Source organism: Oryzias latipes, chromosome 24 (genome assembly GCF_002234675.1).
Source record: "Oryzias latipes chromosome 24, ASM223467v1".
In the NCBI taxonomy this organism is placed as follows: domain Eukaryota; kingdom Metazoa; phylum Chordata; class Actinopteri; order Beloniformes; family Adrianichthyidae; genus Oryzias; species Oryzias latipes.
In genome coordinates, this window is record NC_019882.2 from 16,425,378 (window position 1) to 16,439,806 (window position 14,429).

Below are 14,429 nucleotides of genomic sequence, written 5' to 3' on the forward strand. Positions count from 1 at the left end.
ATAGCAGTTAATCTGAAAAAGTCCAGCCAGCGTGGGCTGAGGGCCTCTGTCGGAGCTCCTCTTCCAGCAAACTGATTTAATGCTGAAGGAGGAGCTAACAGAGAGAAGCTGCTGGAACGCAGTCTTCTTCTTCTGGCACAAAAAAACCCCATCTTTTAAAAAAAAAAAAAAAGTACACCGACGGTTTTCATTAAGACTCTTAAAAATATATCTAGCAGAAAACATAAGCATTTTTGGGAAAGTATTTTGGACACTTGAATCCATATTTTTTAATTCTGCTCCCAAATTCTCTGTCAGGTTCAGACGATCGTCCATGACAGCTACCCTGGATTCTGATGCCTACATATGCAGCAAAAGTTTCGAATCGTTTTTTTTTTACTGGAAGCCCATGTACTATTGGCTTCCTGTTAAACAATCTTCCAACTGTGAATTCCAGTTTACACATGCAGAAATATTTGATGCAAAACTGCTTTATTATTTTACTATTTAGTACTGGTGTGTATGTACACCAATGGAAAATAAACACAACGATTTTCTGAAGGAATTCTACCATAAGTATTAATAATTTTGATGCTTTTTATGCTTTTTTTGTGAATAAATGTACCTTAGGACAAAAAAAACCTGAATCTGACTGAGTTGAACTGATTGTGCCTTAAACAAATCCAATTAGGAAACTTTTGCCCACCACCTGGATATTTTAGTTTTCCATTTGGGAGAGAAGTGGAATCATGGTGCAGAACCGCTGGTGTGCTAGAGTCATGCTCTGAAATCTGGTGAAACGGTACTGAAAGAAACAACAACAAAAAAACAGCAGCTGTACCTCCTTCATGTCTCCTTCATCTGGCTTGTAGGATATGATATATTTGAGAACAGCTCCAGGAGCAGCGTCCCAGTTGAGCCGCATGGTGCTGTGAGTCACATCTGTGATTCTCAACACTCCAGCAGAAGGCATCGGCACTGAGAAGGCAGAAAGAAAGGAAGCTTTATTGGTAAAAAGGATGACCAATGCAAACACTACTTGTACTGCAAAATCCGTATATTTCAAGTACTGATTGTATTAAGTAACTTCTATTTGACAGTTACTTAATAATCAGTTGCCTTGAATTTACCTGTCTTTCTGCTAAATTATCAATTATAACTTACACCTAACCTTTTTCATGCTGGACAAAATTGCTTTACAATCACAACAGCAAGAGTAACAAAGTACTCAAGAGTCCTGATTACTAATCTAAACCATTAACAAATAAGAATATGACTTTATTAAAACTCTCATTCTACGTTCAAACTGGATGCGCATTCTTGAAAGCGCTAAACATGTGTTCTTGAAGCCGTGTTTGGCCCATGGTGTTCACGGCAAGCAGGGAGGGGCCTCTTCATCTTCTTGCTCTTTTTTCTACTGTTTACTAACGCATGTCCTCCACCTACAGTTGGAAAAAGCTTGGTGCGAAATGTCAAATGGTGCAAATCTTTTTCTTTCACTGCTCTATTCTGATCTGAAAGACTTGGTGTCTTATAATTCCAGCAAGACACAAATTGCAGTATTGAATTTCTCCTTAATGATCAATTTTCAAAATGTTGTCACTTCCTTAAATCAAAATCATCACTCCCGATTCCAAATCCCTAATTGGTCAAAGTTTGACCTGGTTTAACCTGCAACGCATGATCAATGGCCGCACATTTTGTTTGTAGAGTCCAAGAATGGTTGTGGAAACTTGGGTAAATGTTTTGAATGCAGAAGCCTGAAACGAGTGTCTACGGCGCGTTGACGTAGTCTTTTCATTGGAGCTTAAACACAGGCGTTACCAAAGGCGATCGGAATGTAACTTCACATCTGAATAAAATCATTTTACTTTAACCTGTCAACTTGAGATGAGACTAAGGATTTGGCACAAGTCCTTCTGTTTGCTGTTTGTTTCAGCTAAATGGTTTAAATGAGTAAAGGACAGGGACACAACAAAGAAGCTCATGGTTATTGCTAAATAAAAAGTGTTTGCTTATGTTTTAATATACATTTAGACTACCATTAATATACCATTTTTTCTTTCCCTAAACCAGTTTACAATGAAGTCTTCATGCTTCATTTGTTTTGTCCTCCACACAGTAGCAGCATAGCATCACATACATGTGACTCCTGGTCCATCCAGAGGGTCACTGACAGCTTCACCATGCAGGGCAAAGATTTTGATGGCGTATTCAGTGTTGGGGATCAACTGCAGCAGCTGCGTGTTGGTCACACCTCCTGCAACACGAACCTTAAGAGGAACAGATAAAGCAGGGGAATCAATGTGTTTATATCAAACCATTTAATAAAACAGAGGACATATTTGTTTGGCTGCTTGCAAGTCCAAATGAACGTTTAATTTTTTCACATACACTATGCCACAGGACTAACGTGTAACAGATGTACGGTTGGAAGGTTGACGGTCCACCTCCTAGATTGCATCTCTTAGCTCTGGCTATGAGCAATCCAATCATGTCTACACAAAGCAATTCTCAACAGCAATTTTCCAAATTTGTGTCAAAGGCTCATGACTTTCATTTGGCTGTTTGAATGTGAGACTTTTCTGATGGCTACAGGAAGGAAGTTTTTTTCTTCTTCCTGTGTTAAACTGGATGCACTGGAACAAAAATGAGCTCAGTAATGAAGTTTAGATGATTCTGATTTGACTAAGTCCCAACAATCAGACTGAATTTACGTTAAAACCCAAGACCCAATGTCTAATGTAGGCACTTGTCTAGTAATCATCTATATTGGTCTGTGTTAGCGTGTTGAGATACACCAATTGGATCTTTTTGTGCTTATTTGTGAAAACAGACATTTTATACAAGTTCTTTTTAATTGTTTTGACTCTTTTGCTGCGTATCTTTCAAGCTCAAACCTATAGACTCCTCAATAATGTCTTCCTTACAATATTAGACATGCAGCGTTAGTACCACATAAGTGTTCAGCTAGATCCATGCAGCATCTGTTCAGTTCATATAATCCTGATGACTTCACAGTGTAATTCTTCCCATTACACTGTGAGTTGAACTGTTTTTTTGTAAGGCTGGAAGGAGCCAGACTGCTGAAGTCTCCTTCCTGCTCATCCTCTGGAATGGATTCCTCATCTGGAAGCAGTAAGCTCATGCAACAAAAGCACAAAATAAAAGTGCACTGTGGAGCACAAATGTTTATATGTGAGAGTGGCTTGTTTGGGTGTGTGATTGCTCTTAAAAAATGGATAAATATCCCATCCCATCATGAATACTTGAGTTCATAATACCAGATTTTTGTAAAACAAACTCAATCAGAATGAAACTCTCTTTTCATTGTCTCTCTGCAGCTGTGTAGCTGTGACCTTTTGACACCATTCTGCTTCCTGTCTTCTGCTCATTTGTCACACTCAGTCTAGATCAGGGGTCTCAAACTTATTTCAAGCTACAGAATAAACATAATGTGGATGGCCTGTACGAGGTTGTCTTATTTTTATACTGTTGTTTTTTTAAAAAAGATATTTTAGCCTCTGCAGTTTCCCTTAACTTATAAGGGTAAAGTTTATCGTCATCCATCCACCCATTCTTTTAAATCGCTACATCCTTTTCAGGGTCACAGGGACGCCGAAGTCTATTTCAGCTACTGTTGGGTGAAGGCAGGGTACACCCTGGACAGGTCGCCAGCCTGTCATAGGGCGAGTTCATCTTCATCCTCTGTAAATTATCCGGAGCTGCTTTAAACTTTATTTGTACTCTAGATTTCGTGTAAAAACCATTCAAATGTGATGTAGATTTTTCCTTAACTAATAACTGTTGAAGTGAAAGATAAAAAACCAGACGCCGACTTTGTCTGACTTTTAAGGTACAACAGATAAATAAAAATAAAAACTCTCCCTAAAACTGGTATTTTCTAAATATAATAATGAAAGTGAATCCATCTGGGAACAGCTGTCACAATAAATCTCTATATCAAGAAAAGGTTTTTGTCTGTCAGATGCAGCTTTCTTTTATTTTAAACTCAAAGGCTCTTCTTCTGTTTCCCCTCTGGCTCTTTTCTGCCAAAGAAAACTTTCCAAATACGTTTGCTTTTGGTTAACTTTGCTAATTTGGGGGTTTCCATTAAGTGGTCGAGAGAGTAGCAGGTGGATTTTTGACATGTGACCGAGCGACTTGACATGCATCACTCAGTCAGATATGATGAAGAGAATCCAATAGTTTAGAAAAAAAAAACTTCCTTCAGAATCAGACTATTAATTAAACAGAAAAAGTGTAGGTTGTGTATTTTTTTTCTTCTATCTGTGGGCCGGTACCGCTCCACGTCCTGGGAGTTGAGGACCCCTGGTTTACTTACCTCTTGCTCCAGTTGAGGCTCAGTGCCGTTTATGGACTTGTACCGCAACATGTAGCCTGTGGCGCCAGCCACACTGTCCCATCTCACCCTCATGCTGCTCATGGTCTCATCAAAAACGTTCATGAATTTCACAGATGGAAGTGGCACTGAGGGGCAAAAGCAGAGAGAACTGTCACTTTTTACCATAAGCTAATAGCTGAGTGCTTTCTGAAAGCTCAAATGCTCAGCAGGTCTGTTCATTTCTGCCAAAAGATTTGTCACAAAACAGTAAATGTATCTACAAAGTAGATTTTATTATCTATATCGCAACAACAGATCTTTATATACTTCAATGATCTCACGAGAAATATATTTGCCAGAATTTTCTCATAAATGAACATTTTTTTATAGATCTTTGTAAAACTATTGCCCTTTTTAAAGCTATTTTTATTGAAGTAAACAGCTTTTTTTGTTCATCAGTAATTTAAAGCAGCTTTAAAATGCAAAAAGAAAAGAAAATCGGAAAAATTATTAAAATCGTATTTTATTTATTAATATAAATATGTATTTTCTGTATTCTAAAGCCAGTATAATTTGTATTTATATTAATTTAGGAAACCTGGCAGCTTATTGGTGTATCTGAAGTGAATCAGCAACAACAACAACTACTCTATCTTTTTATTTCAGTCTCAAATAGCTATTAAGGAAAATTCGGCCACACATTTGACGGCAAATAAAGTCAACCTTTGAGGACAAATTAGCAAATAAAAGCCCTCAAAGCCCCACATTTAACACATTGTTAAATCCTATTGGTTTATGGAAGAGATATACAAAGACCACAGCCCAAATAAACACACTTTTAACTGTAGTCTTTTCGGCTCCTTACAATTCTTCCTTTGTCCACTTTGAAAATAAACATTCACTCAAAGCATTGCATCATGGGGCGTTGTAAAAGGCTGTCTGCCTCAAACGAAGAATAAACAGTGATGACTGGCTCAATATAGTAAAGGCAGATGAAGATGTTCAAATGATGTATGTGATGGAGGAAAATGAGCAAAGCTGTGGAGATGTGCGTCTCATGAAACCAATCAAAAGGCTTCCCACGACAGTAAAGCGACACAGATGGATGATGTTGCCTTCCTAATGTTACTTCAAAGTCTTGAGCCACTGAGGCTGACATCAGAAAGTACAAAACTTATATATAATGGCAAAAAAAGGAAACAGTTCTTAAGATAAATCAATAGAAACTCACATGTGGTCTCGGTGCCCTTCAGAGGCTCGCTGTTAATCCCCCCAGACACAGTGTAGACGAACACCAGGTACTTCGTCAGTGGGGTCAGATTTTCAAGCACCACGGTGGTAACTGATCCACTGACAGTCAGCTGGAGCAATAAAGACATTAGTGTCACTTTGTGCACAGGTTTTAAACCTGAATAGACTATAGTGCTGTGGCCACTACAAGAGTGGAACTTGTCTTTTTTTCTCTCTCTGTAAAGTCTATTTAGTGTACTTGGCAAAAGGTAGTGTGGTAATATCCCTTTAGATTTAGATTTGGTTTGGATGAGTTTATTTTGGACATAATTGTCATGTCTGTTGCTGATGTAGAGATTTCCAAGCTAAAACTGTTTTTTTTTTTTTTGTTTGTTTTCTCCGTTGACAAAAATGTGTTTTCAGTAGGTCATTTCAGAATGACTTATATACTGGTAGTCACTTTATGAATTCAGATAACTTCAAATAAAAATATGATAAAACAAAGCTTTAAAAGTGGAACAACAGAAAAGAATTCACAGAAATTTGAAACATTCCTTTTCTGATTGCACCAACACTTCTTTATTTGCATTGAAGAACCATAAATAAATAATGTGTTTGGCACTGAAATGATGCAGCTGTTTTCTGTTGTATGAAAATATATAAAGCCTATTATTCCATTGAAGAATTTAAGATCATACGATCTTTCTTTTTATGAAAAAAAACGTCTCTTCCACCCACTTTCATTTTAAATTAACACAATTATTGGCAACTTATTTGTTTTATAGAAACATTTAACAGCAAAAAAAATTTTCAGGAAATCTGAAAATAAAATGGATCATTAAAAACTTTCAAAAATAACTTTGAAAACGTATCTTGATCCCCTGATGTTAATTCACACTAATAAATATGTATATATCTAAGTATTTAACTCCAGAGTTAACAGTATGGACTGTAAATGAAAAGCACTGAAAGCAGAGTCACCAGAAAAAACCATCAGACAATCCTTGTCACCAAAGATCTGAAGTCATACTTTTTTCTCTAAATCCGTGACAGTTTAGATCCAAAAAAACTGAAACCTTTAGAAAGGTCTGTCAATTTGAACACTTCTTGATTTTTTCTCCTCATTTTAAAAGTTATAAAGCTTTTTAAAAAAAATAAAAGGGCCTTTTTCTACCCTGAGCATGAACAAATTCCATCCCTTCAGTGTATCGGAGCGATCTGGTTGGATGCTGGTTGGCTGAAATTCAAGATTGCAGTCCAACTTTGATGGTCCTAAATCACAGCACATTAAACTAAATAGCTTTTGTATGGATCCCATGTATCTTGTTCTGTCATATTTATGCAGTCCACACACTGTATGAAGGGCGTGCCATCCGGACCCTGCCATGAACTAAATGGATCCAGTTTCAGAAGGGCTGGAAAATGATCATAGAAACCCCAACTAAAAAGCGCTAATGCAAGTACAAAGATGGAGGAAACACTTTTTTTTGTAGCATTTTTTCAGATGAGGCATTTCTAAATGCAAACTAAGTCCAACTTCACTGAAGGTATGAGCAGCTCTTGGCTAAACCTTAGTCATCTGAAAACAGACCTCAGGGATGAATATTGTGAAGTCTACAGGCGGAATAACTATCTGTCACAAACAGCTGTGGTGGTTTTACAGCCAACTTGCCATCCCATTGGTAATAGGTAAATGAAAAATTCTCTGATTTGGGCAAGAAGGAGATAGCAGGTTGTCTGCCAGTAGGGCTAAACTTAATCTTCAAAACAAACTTGAAATGGACATAACCTACGAATTGATGCAAGAATCTGTAACCATGTAGGAATTCAGAATTCTCAATTTCCATTTACTGTTAAACTGAGAAATGTTTAGAATTTGGCATAACTAAAGCTAATGGATTGTTACGCCCCCTTCTGTGTCTAGGGGTACCTAGGGGGGCATAACATAAAAGTAAATTGTTTTGGCTTCTAAATTGACTGTAACACAAACATCAAGAGAATGTCTTCATTCAAAAGAATATCAAATTTATAATAAATTTATAAATAAATAAACAACCACCAACAAGAACTAAAAGTGAAGCAAAAAGGCTCAAGGGTGAACCCTGAAGTTAGATGCTCCTTTTTCTTCACCTTTACATTTGGGACAATTAACCCTTATTAGTACAGAAATTGGTTTTGACAGCTTTATTAAATTTGTTGGTTTTTGAGGGCTTACTTTTTTGCATTTTGGGTCATTTTCTTATTTTATTCGTCTTTGTGTTATGCCCCACACCCCTAGACCTAGGATGCATAACATAATTGGGGGCTCGTCCGGGATTGGAAGATGAGTGACTGGTGCTGGTGCTCAGGCTTGGAGGGAGGAAGATTTTACATTAAATACCTGGCATCTCCACGGCCCCATGGGGAAAGAGGTCTTTGGCTGGAGTTTCTGTCTGTCCTTCCCCCCATTGATAAAACTTAAGTGTTTGTGTGAGGCCTCTTGGCTGTGTAAACTCCTTTGTGAAGCTTAGCTTCTTGGTGTAACTTGATTTTTGTTGTGTTTGTAGAGCAGTAGGGGTGAACTGCCATTTTGTTTGACTGTTTTCTCCTGTTTTGATTGAGGTTCAGGGAGACAGGTCAGACTCTGTCATTTATTTTTACTTTGGTTTCTGGAAGGTCAGGTAGAGCATTTGACATTTGAGTTAGTTCTGTTTTGTTTATTATTTTGGCCTGGGTTCACCCTGAAGTTAGATGCTCCTTTTTCTTTCCTTTTGTCACCTTTACATTTGGGACAATAAACTCTTATTTGTTAACCAAATAAGGGCCACTACCTGTGAAGTTGGTGCTGTAAGCACATTGCCAGCATTTTGAAGGACAAAAAAACTGTTAACCAAACTTGTGTTGAATTTTGTGCGGTGCAACACATTGTTAACCAATGCCCTGAAGTTTCAGAGCTTCTGTTCTAAATTTATAGTAAAGCACAACTGGATAATGTACAGCAAACTAATACATTAAGTTGAAACAGCAGCTTGCCTCTTCTGAGGGTCCTCCAGATGCCAATGTGTAGACTATGCGATACTGTTCCACTGGGCCATCAGCAGCTGTCCAAGTGGCCCGGAAGGAGCGATGGGTCACCTCGGATGTAACCAAATTGGTGGGTGGCTTCAGTTCAGGTTCAGGTTCAGAGTCTGAAAAGAAACAAGAATGAGAGCATGCGACATGAATTTCATGAGAGCTAATGCCCCCTGTCCTATCTGACACAGTATAGTCACATCTTGAGACTGAAAAGTTTCACCTATACTTTTTGTTTCTCACCTGAACCCTTGACGCTGTTACACAAGTTATCCGAAAGTTCGTCAACAATATCCATCATGAATTTAAAGTCATTGACGTTGTACATGTGGATCTCATCTGGCTCAGAGGCGATGGACCTCAACTCGTTCTCATCAGCGTTCTTCACACCTGTTAGGAGGAGGTACGGTCAAATGAGTCCACAGAAACAGAGACTTAACCCCCAGCCTTTATGTTACCACTTACCAATGGCATAGAGCTCAATCCCACTGTCTTTCAGTCTCTGTGAGTTCACAATGATGTCATCCTGAGACTTTCCGTCAGTGATAAGCACACCAATTTTGCGTGCGTCTTCACGCATCCCCACTTCAGGCTTGAAGTTGCTTTCAAGGATAAAGTTCAGAGCCATTCCTGTTCAAAACACGTTTTTTTTTTTTACGTTGGGCGTAAACTTTTGACAAATCAAAATAAAGAATGTGAACTCTAAGAAAGTACATTCAGATAACCGAAAAAAGAAAATGTGACACAGTCAATATCAAAAACAAGGCGTCTAAATAAAACTAGCTCCTTTTTACCACATTGCAAATCTGCTGGTATGTATGGGGGCCTGTATTATCCCCTTCAATAATACTTTCTGTTGCTTAACTGATTACCAGAGTTAGCATAGATTATGTTTTGAAAAATATTGGACTGCTCATGGGAAATATGTTGCCAGATAACCTGTCATTGTGTTTCCGCCTTTGTAAGGAAGTTTGTCCACAGCTTCCAGCAAAGCCTTTCTGGTAGGATGAGTATTAAGGTGCCATTCTGTCCTCGGGTCTCCGCTGTATTGAGCCAAACCTGCAAAAAACCACAAATACATTTTTAATCAAACATACACAGGTAATATAGCGGTTACTGACTTCATCAGCAAAGACAAAGGCTGAATAAAAAAATGTAAACCATTTTTCTACAGTGTATGAATAAAAAGACTAATTTAGGCTTATTTAAAGCATTGGAATAATATATTATTTCCTGCTTACCAATCTGCACTCTTTCTGGTCCAATATCAAAAACACCGACCATGCGACCGATGAAATTGCGAACGGTTTTGAAGTTGAGTCGGCCAATACTCCAGGAGCCATCAACAAGCAGCACGATGTCAGCTTTTGCTGTGGTCCTGCACTGAGGCTCTGCAAGGAGAAGAAGCAGGAAACAGGAGTTATCAGGGAAGGTTGCACTACAAACAATCAACATAAATGTCAATTTTACTTTGAATGTTTGTGAAAAAGGAGTGAAAAAGGAAACTAAAGGAGAGCATCATGGGAAATATCAACATAAAAAGAAACTGAAAAAATTATTATCACAAGATGTTTATACAGTGAAGTAATTTTTACAGCATTATCCAACTCAAATGATTCACATTCATAAAGTGTTGTGTAATAGCTGTCAGTTCTGTATTAATTGCTCTCTTTAGGCGTGTTTTTTCCCCTCCTCCAGCAGAATAAGTCATTTGGACAACAATTTGCAGCCGTGAATCTGCCTCCCCGTTGCCTCCTTCAGCAGTCGGAGTCTGAAACAGTGAGCAAAACTCTTGTTCCCCAAAGGCATTGCACATTCTTTCTCCAGCCATCTGCAGGGTTGAAAAGTCTCTGCTTGCCTTCCTCCTTAGGAAGACACAACCACTGGACAGCCAGTGACAAGGAGCAGGAAACCTGCGTGTGCAATTACAAAAAAGTTAGGAAACATTTAATTTCCACTACTTGCATGAAGAAACTTCTGTGCTTCAGCAAAGGGCTCATATTCAGTCTCCCCTGGTGAACAACATTCTCAAGCAGCTGTCCAAAATTCAATAACAAAATTTGACTTTCTTAACAAAAACTATTTAGCCCGCCTTTAATATGGAGCAGCCGAGTTGTGCATGGATCCAGGATCTAAGTAGGATCAAAAAATGATCAGGATCTGTCTGACTGCAGGATATAAATCAGTGAAATCTTGCAAAAACTTGTTCTTTTTATGCCTTAAGGCAAGCAGCTGTTGGAGCCTCAAACTCTGATGGTGAACCATCTTTTATTTTGAATTAAAAAAAAGCAATAAAAAGTTAAAAAAAAAAGATAAATAACTCAAGCGTTGTATCAATGCAACTTAAATGCAGAGTTTCTCAGTTTGATCTGTACAGATAAATACCTAATCAGTAAAGGAATTAATGGTAATTTTCAATTTTAACTAGACATTTAAATGCACCCTACACAGGTTTATCTGGTCTTGCAATTATTTTTTTTAAATACTCCTTTTGGCATAGGATATGATGTTTATTAAAAACAATGCCGATTCCTCTAATTTTCGATGGACACTATGCTTTATACAGTATCCACTTGACAAAAGGTGAGACTCACTCGTTAAAAAGAGAATCCTCTATACAGCCGTAAGTCCCAGAAAAGTACAGAAGCACACCAGTAACAGAATTCAAGGAATCCTAGGGATTATGCTTTCTGGGGCAAATGGCTTGTTAGAGTCTCCTGCGGTAGACAGATTCTTTGTGATGAGTCAGGCTAAGATCTGTTCAAATGCCCTAAATGGAAACATTAATATCTAGGGCCGCTACATTGCCTGGAATATCACCAGGCCCCCACTTTGGGACACAGAGTCGTTTAGTTGGGGCTGACATGTCTGTCCCAGGTGGTCTTGCCACAGTGCTCGGCCAGGCTCAACCCAAACAGACTGGTGGGGCTAGCTCTCCGCACATCAACCAATCCCTAGAAGGACCACAGGGAGCTGGTGCTGTGCGAGTTAAGCAGCTGTCAAGGGGAGGTGTACGTAAAGTACAGAGTGCCCAGTCTTCTCGAAGTCTCTAGGAAATGGGATAATTTGCTTCAGTTTAGATCACCCTTGTTCTACTGCAAATACTTTAATGCCCACATGGGCAAGTACAGAGTGATTGGGATCAGGAGAAATGGCTTCCCTGATCTGGATCCAATCGGTGCTCTGTTGCTGGACTTCTGTGACAGTCACAATTAGTCCATATATATACAACAACAACAACAACCTAGGCAAGATATTAAGGTCTTACATTTTAACTGTGCAGTTGACTTGAGACCATATGTCTTTAACACTCTAGTGAAGAGAAGGGTGGAGCTTTCAACTGATTACCATCTTGTGAGTTGTACTCACTGGTGGAAAAGGAAACCAGATAGTCTCAGCAGGTACAAAGGCACATGAGAGTCTGTTGGAAATGTCTGGCACAGCCCACTGTCAATTGGATCTTCAACTTCCATGGCAGTCCAGGTTGGTGCTCCCTTTTTTTAAGAAGGGGAACCAAGAGTGTGCTCAAACCAGATGAGGACTGTATTACTCAGTTTCTTTAAGAAAGTCTACTCCAGGGTTAAAGAAATAGTCAAACCGTCATGTTTGATTGTGTCCATTGCAGTGTCGTGTGGTGCTCTGAAGATAAGAGGACTGGGGTCATCTGCTAGGGGATCGTTCAGTCTCTGTAAAACCAGAGCTGGCGTTTGGTTTGTATTCCCAGCACTAATTTGAAACTGTTCCCAGTGAATATTGTACTACAGCAGGGAAGTGCCCTTTTTACCTATTCCGAAGATCATTTCTAGGAACAGAATTTGTAAGTGCAGCATGGGCCGAAATGATTGTAGTTTAGGAACTCAGGATTTCATTTTTGTTTTTTGCCAATCATATTTTTCTGCTGGCTGATCAAATCAGGTTCTTAACAGGTTTTTCTTATCTTGATAGGTGGAGAACTCCTGCCCAAATAGGAGCAGTTCAAGTATGTTGAGGTCTATGGATGGATGGACCATGAGACTGATAGAGGGATAGACCCAACAACTGCATTGTAGTGAAGAAGAAACAAAAGGCACGCTCTGATGCTCCCACCTACACTTTTGGTCACAAGCCTTGGGTCATGCCCAGAAGGATAAGATATTGGATACAAGCAGCGGAAATAGTTTCCTCTGCAAAGTGGCTTGATGCTCTGGAAAGTGGCCGGATTCTCTGATTCTGATGGGATGAAGAGCTTGGTCAACCTGGGAGGAGCACAGAGTAGAGCTGCTACTCTTCCACATAAAGAGTAGCTGAGTGAGGTGGCTCTGACATCTTTTTCAGGTGCCTCCTGGATAATTCCCTGGAGAGGTATTCTAGGCATATTCCAGAAGGCCACATAAAAGACCCAGGATGCACTGGAGAGACTGTTTTTTCGGCTGGCCTGGGAGCACCTTGGGGTTTCCCTGCATAATTTGAGGCCGTTTCTGTAGTGAGTGAGGTCTGGCTTACTCAACTTAGGCTGCTACCCCTGTAACAGGGCTCCGGATAAGTGCTGATTAACTTTAAAAAAATTTAAAATGCAATAGATTTTTAATTTGGTACAAAGCTGGTTTTCTCTCCAATCTGACTGTCAAGCCCAAGTTCAACATAATTTGCAGATAAACTCTAATTTAGGCAATATAAACCTTTCTTAAAGTCTAACTTTAGGGGTTTTCCAAGCAGGAAGTAAGAGCTATATTTCAGAAAATCTACATCTTGAAGTAAAACTTTACTAAAACATATTAGCTTGTTTGTTTTCTGGTGGTCACTATGTCTGGTCCCCATTACAGCAGGAAACCCTGCCCAGGGTCGGGGTCTCCTTAGGGTCTAGTGAATAGCACAACTTTTTCCTAGCATCATATATCCCCAAGACAAATAAACTTCAGGATAATTAAAATGGTCTCTGATCGGAAACACTGAGAAAATGAATAAGTGTGGAAGAGTTTCGCTTTTACCTCATTTTCAGATGTGTTTAAGAGATTCTCAGTTTCCCACTGAGTGGTAAGATTCTTTTTTTTTTTAGGTGACTTTTTATTATTTTAATGGGTGTCTGATCTTACATCGGCTGTTATGCCAGACAATGAATATTTTTTTCTTCTGCAGTTGTAAATGAGATAACAGGCAAATAAGAAACATGAAACAGACAGTTTAGTGTAATACTGAGACACTTCAGCAAGAAAGTACGATGTAATCTGACTGATCGTTTACTGCATTGATCCATGTTAGAAAATGTCTGGTCTGCAGGCCTTCATTTTGAGGCGGCTGATGGAAAACAATGTGTGGAGCCATGAAGTTTGCAGCTTTTACCAGAAGGATCAAGAGGAGGAGTTTCAGGATCGTCACTGAGAGTAGTTTTTTCCTCTCCCGCAAGAGGCATGCTCACCCCTCCATCAAACATCCCAAATATGGCAACTGAGTACTTTGTTCCTGCCCTGGAAAAAATAAAATTGAAAAAACTGTCATTCTCTTTTAGTAAAATAAAAAGAAAGTTAAAAACTAGAAAATTTAAAGCATCAAAAAAAGTCCGAATTTTCTGAAAAATTGTCTTTCAGCAGTTAAAAAAATTACAATTTGAAAAAATCTGTTTAAAAAAGTTCCTGTTATAAAAAGTTATTATTTAAACATTATTAGAACAAAATCTACAGAATTCATAGGATTCCCTAAGAGCAAATATTTAAACAAAGTGCTGAGAAAGTTAGTTATTCAGAGTTCAAACCACCAACTCTTATGTGCACCAAATAAGTGTAAGAATATACTTAACATAACACAAAAACAATGGTCAACAAAATCATCAATATCATTAATAATTCAT

The 14,429-nt window shown here is 38.7% G+C and overlaps 1 protein-coding gene across 4 annotated transcripts in view; it reads right to left on the bottom strand.

Annotated features, from left to right (window-relative positions):
• The window catches only part of LOC101172377 (collagen alpha-1(XII) chain), a 96,824-nt gene that overhangs the window by 54,665 nt on the left and 27,730 nt on the right, over nucleotides 1–14,429 (bottom strand). For 3 of the 4 annotated variants that reach the window (XM_023952715.1, XM_023952714.1, XM_023952716.1), the window contains exons 16-25: nucleotides 13,925–14,049; nucleotides 9,847–9,996; nucleotides 9,545–9,664; nucleotides 9,071–9,235; nucleotides 8,849–8,995; nucleotides 8,567–8,721; nucleotides 5,556–5,685; nucleotides 4,325–4,470; nucleotides 2,123–2,252; nucleotides 821–957 (exon numbers count right to left, since the gene is read on the bottom strand). In XM_023952715.1, the coding sequence (XP_023808483.1) occupies nucleotides 821–957; nucleotides 2,123–2,252; nucleotides 4,325–4,470; nucleotides 5,556–5,685; nucleotides 8,567–8,721; nucleotides 8,849–8,995; nucleotides 9,071–9,235; nucleotides 9,545–9,664; nucleotides 9,847–9,996; nucleotides 13,925–14,049 (1,405 nt within the window). The remainder of the gene's footprint in view (nucleotides 1–820; nucleotides 958–2,122; nucleotides 2,253–4,324; nucleotides 4,471–5,555; nucleotides 5,686–8,566; nucleotides 8,722–8,848; nucleotides 8,996–9,070; nucleotides 9,236–9,544; nucleotides 9,665–9,846; nucleotides 9,997–13,924; nucleotides 14,050–14,429) is intronic. The other variant, XM_023952717.1, reaches the window with a different exon arrangement.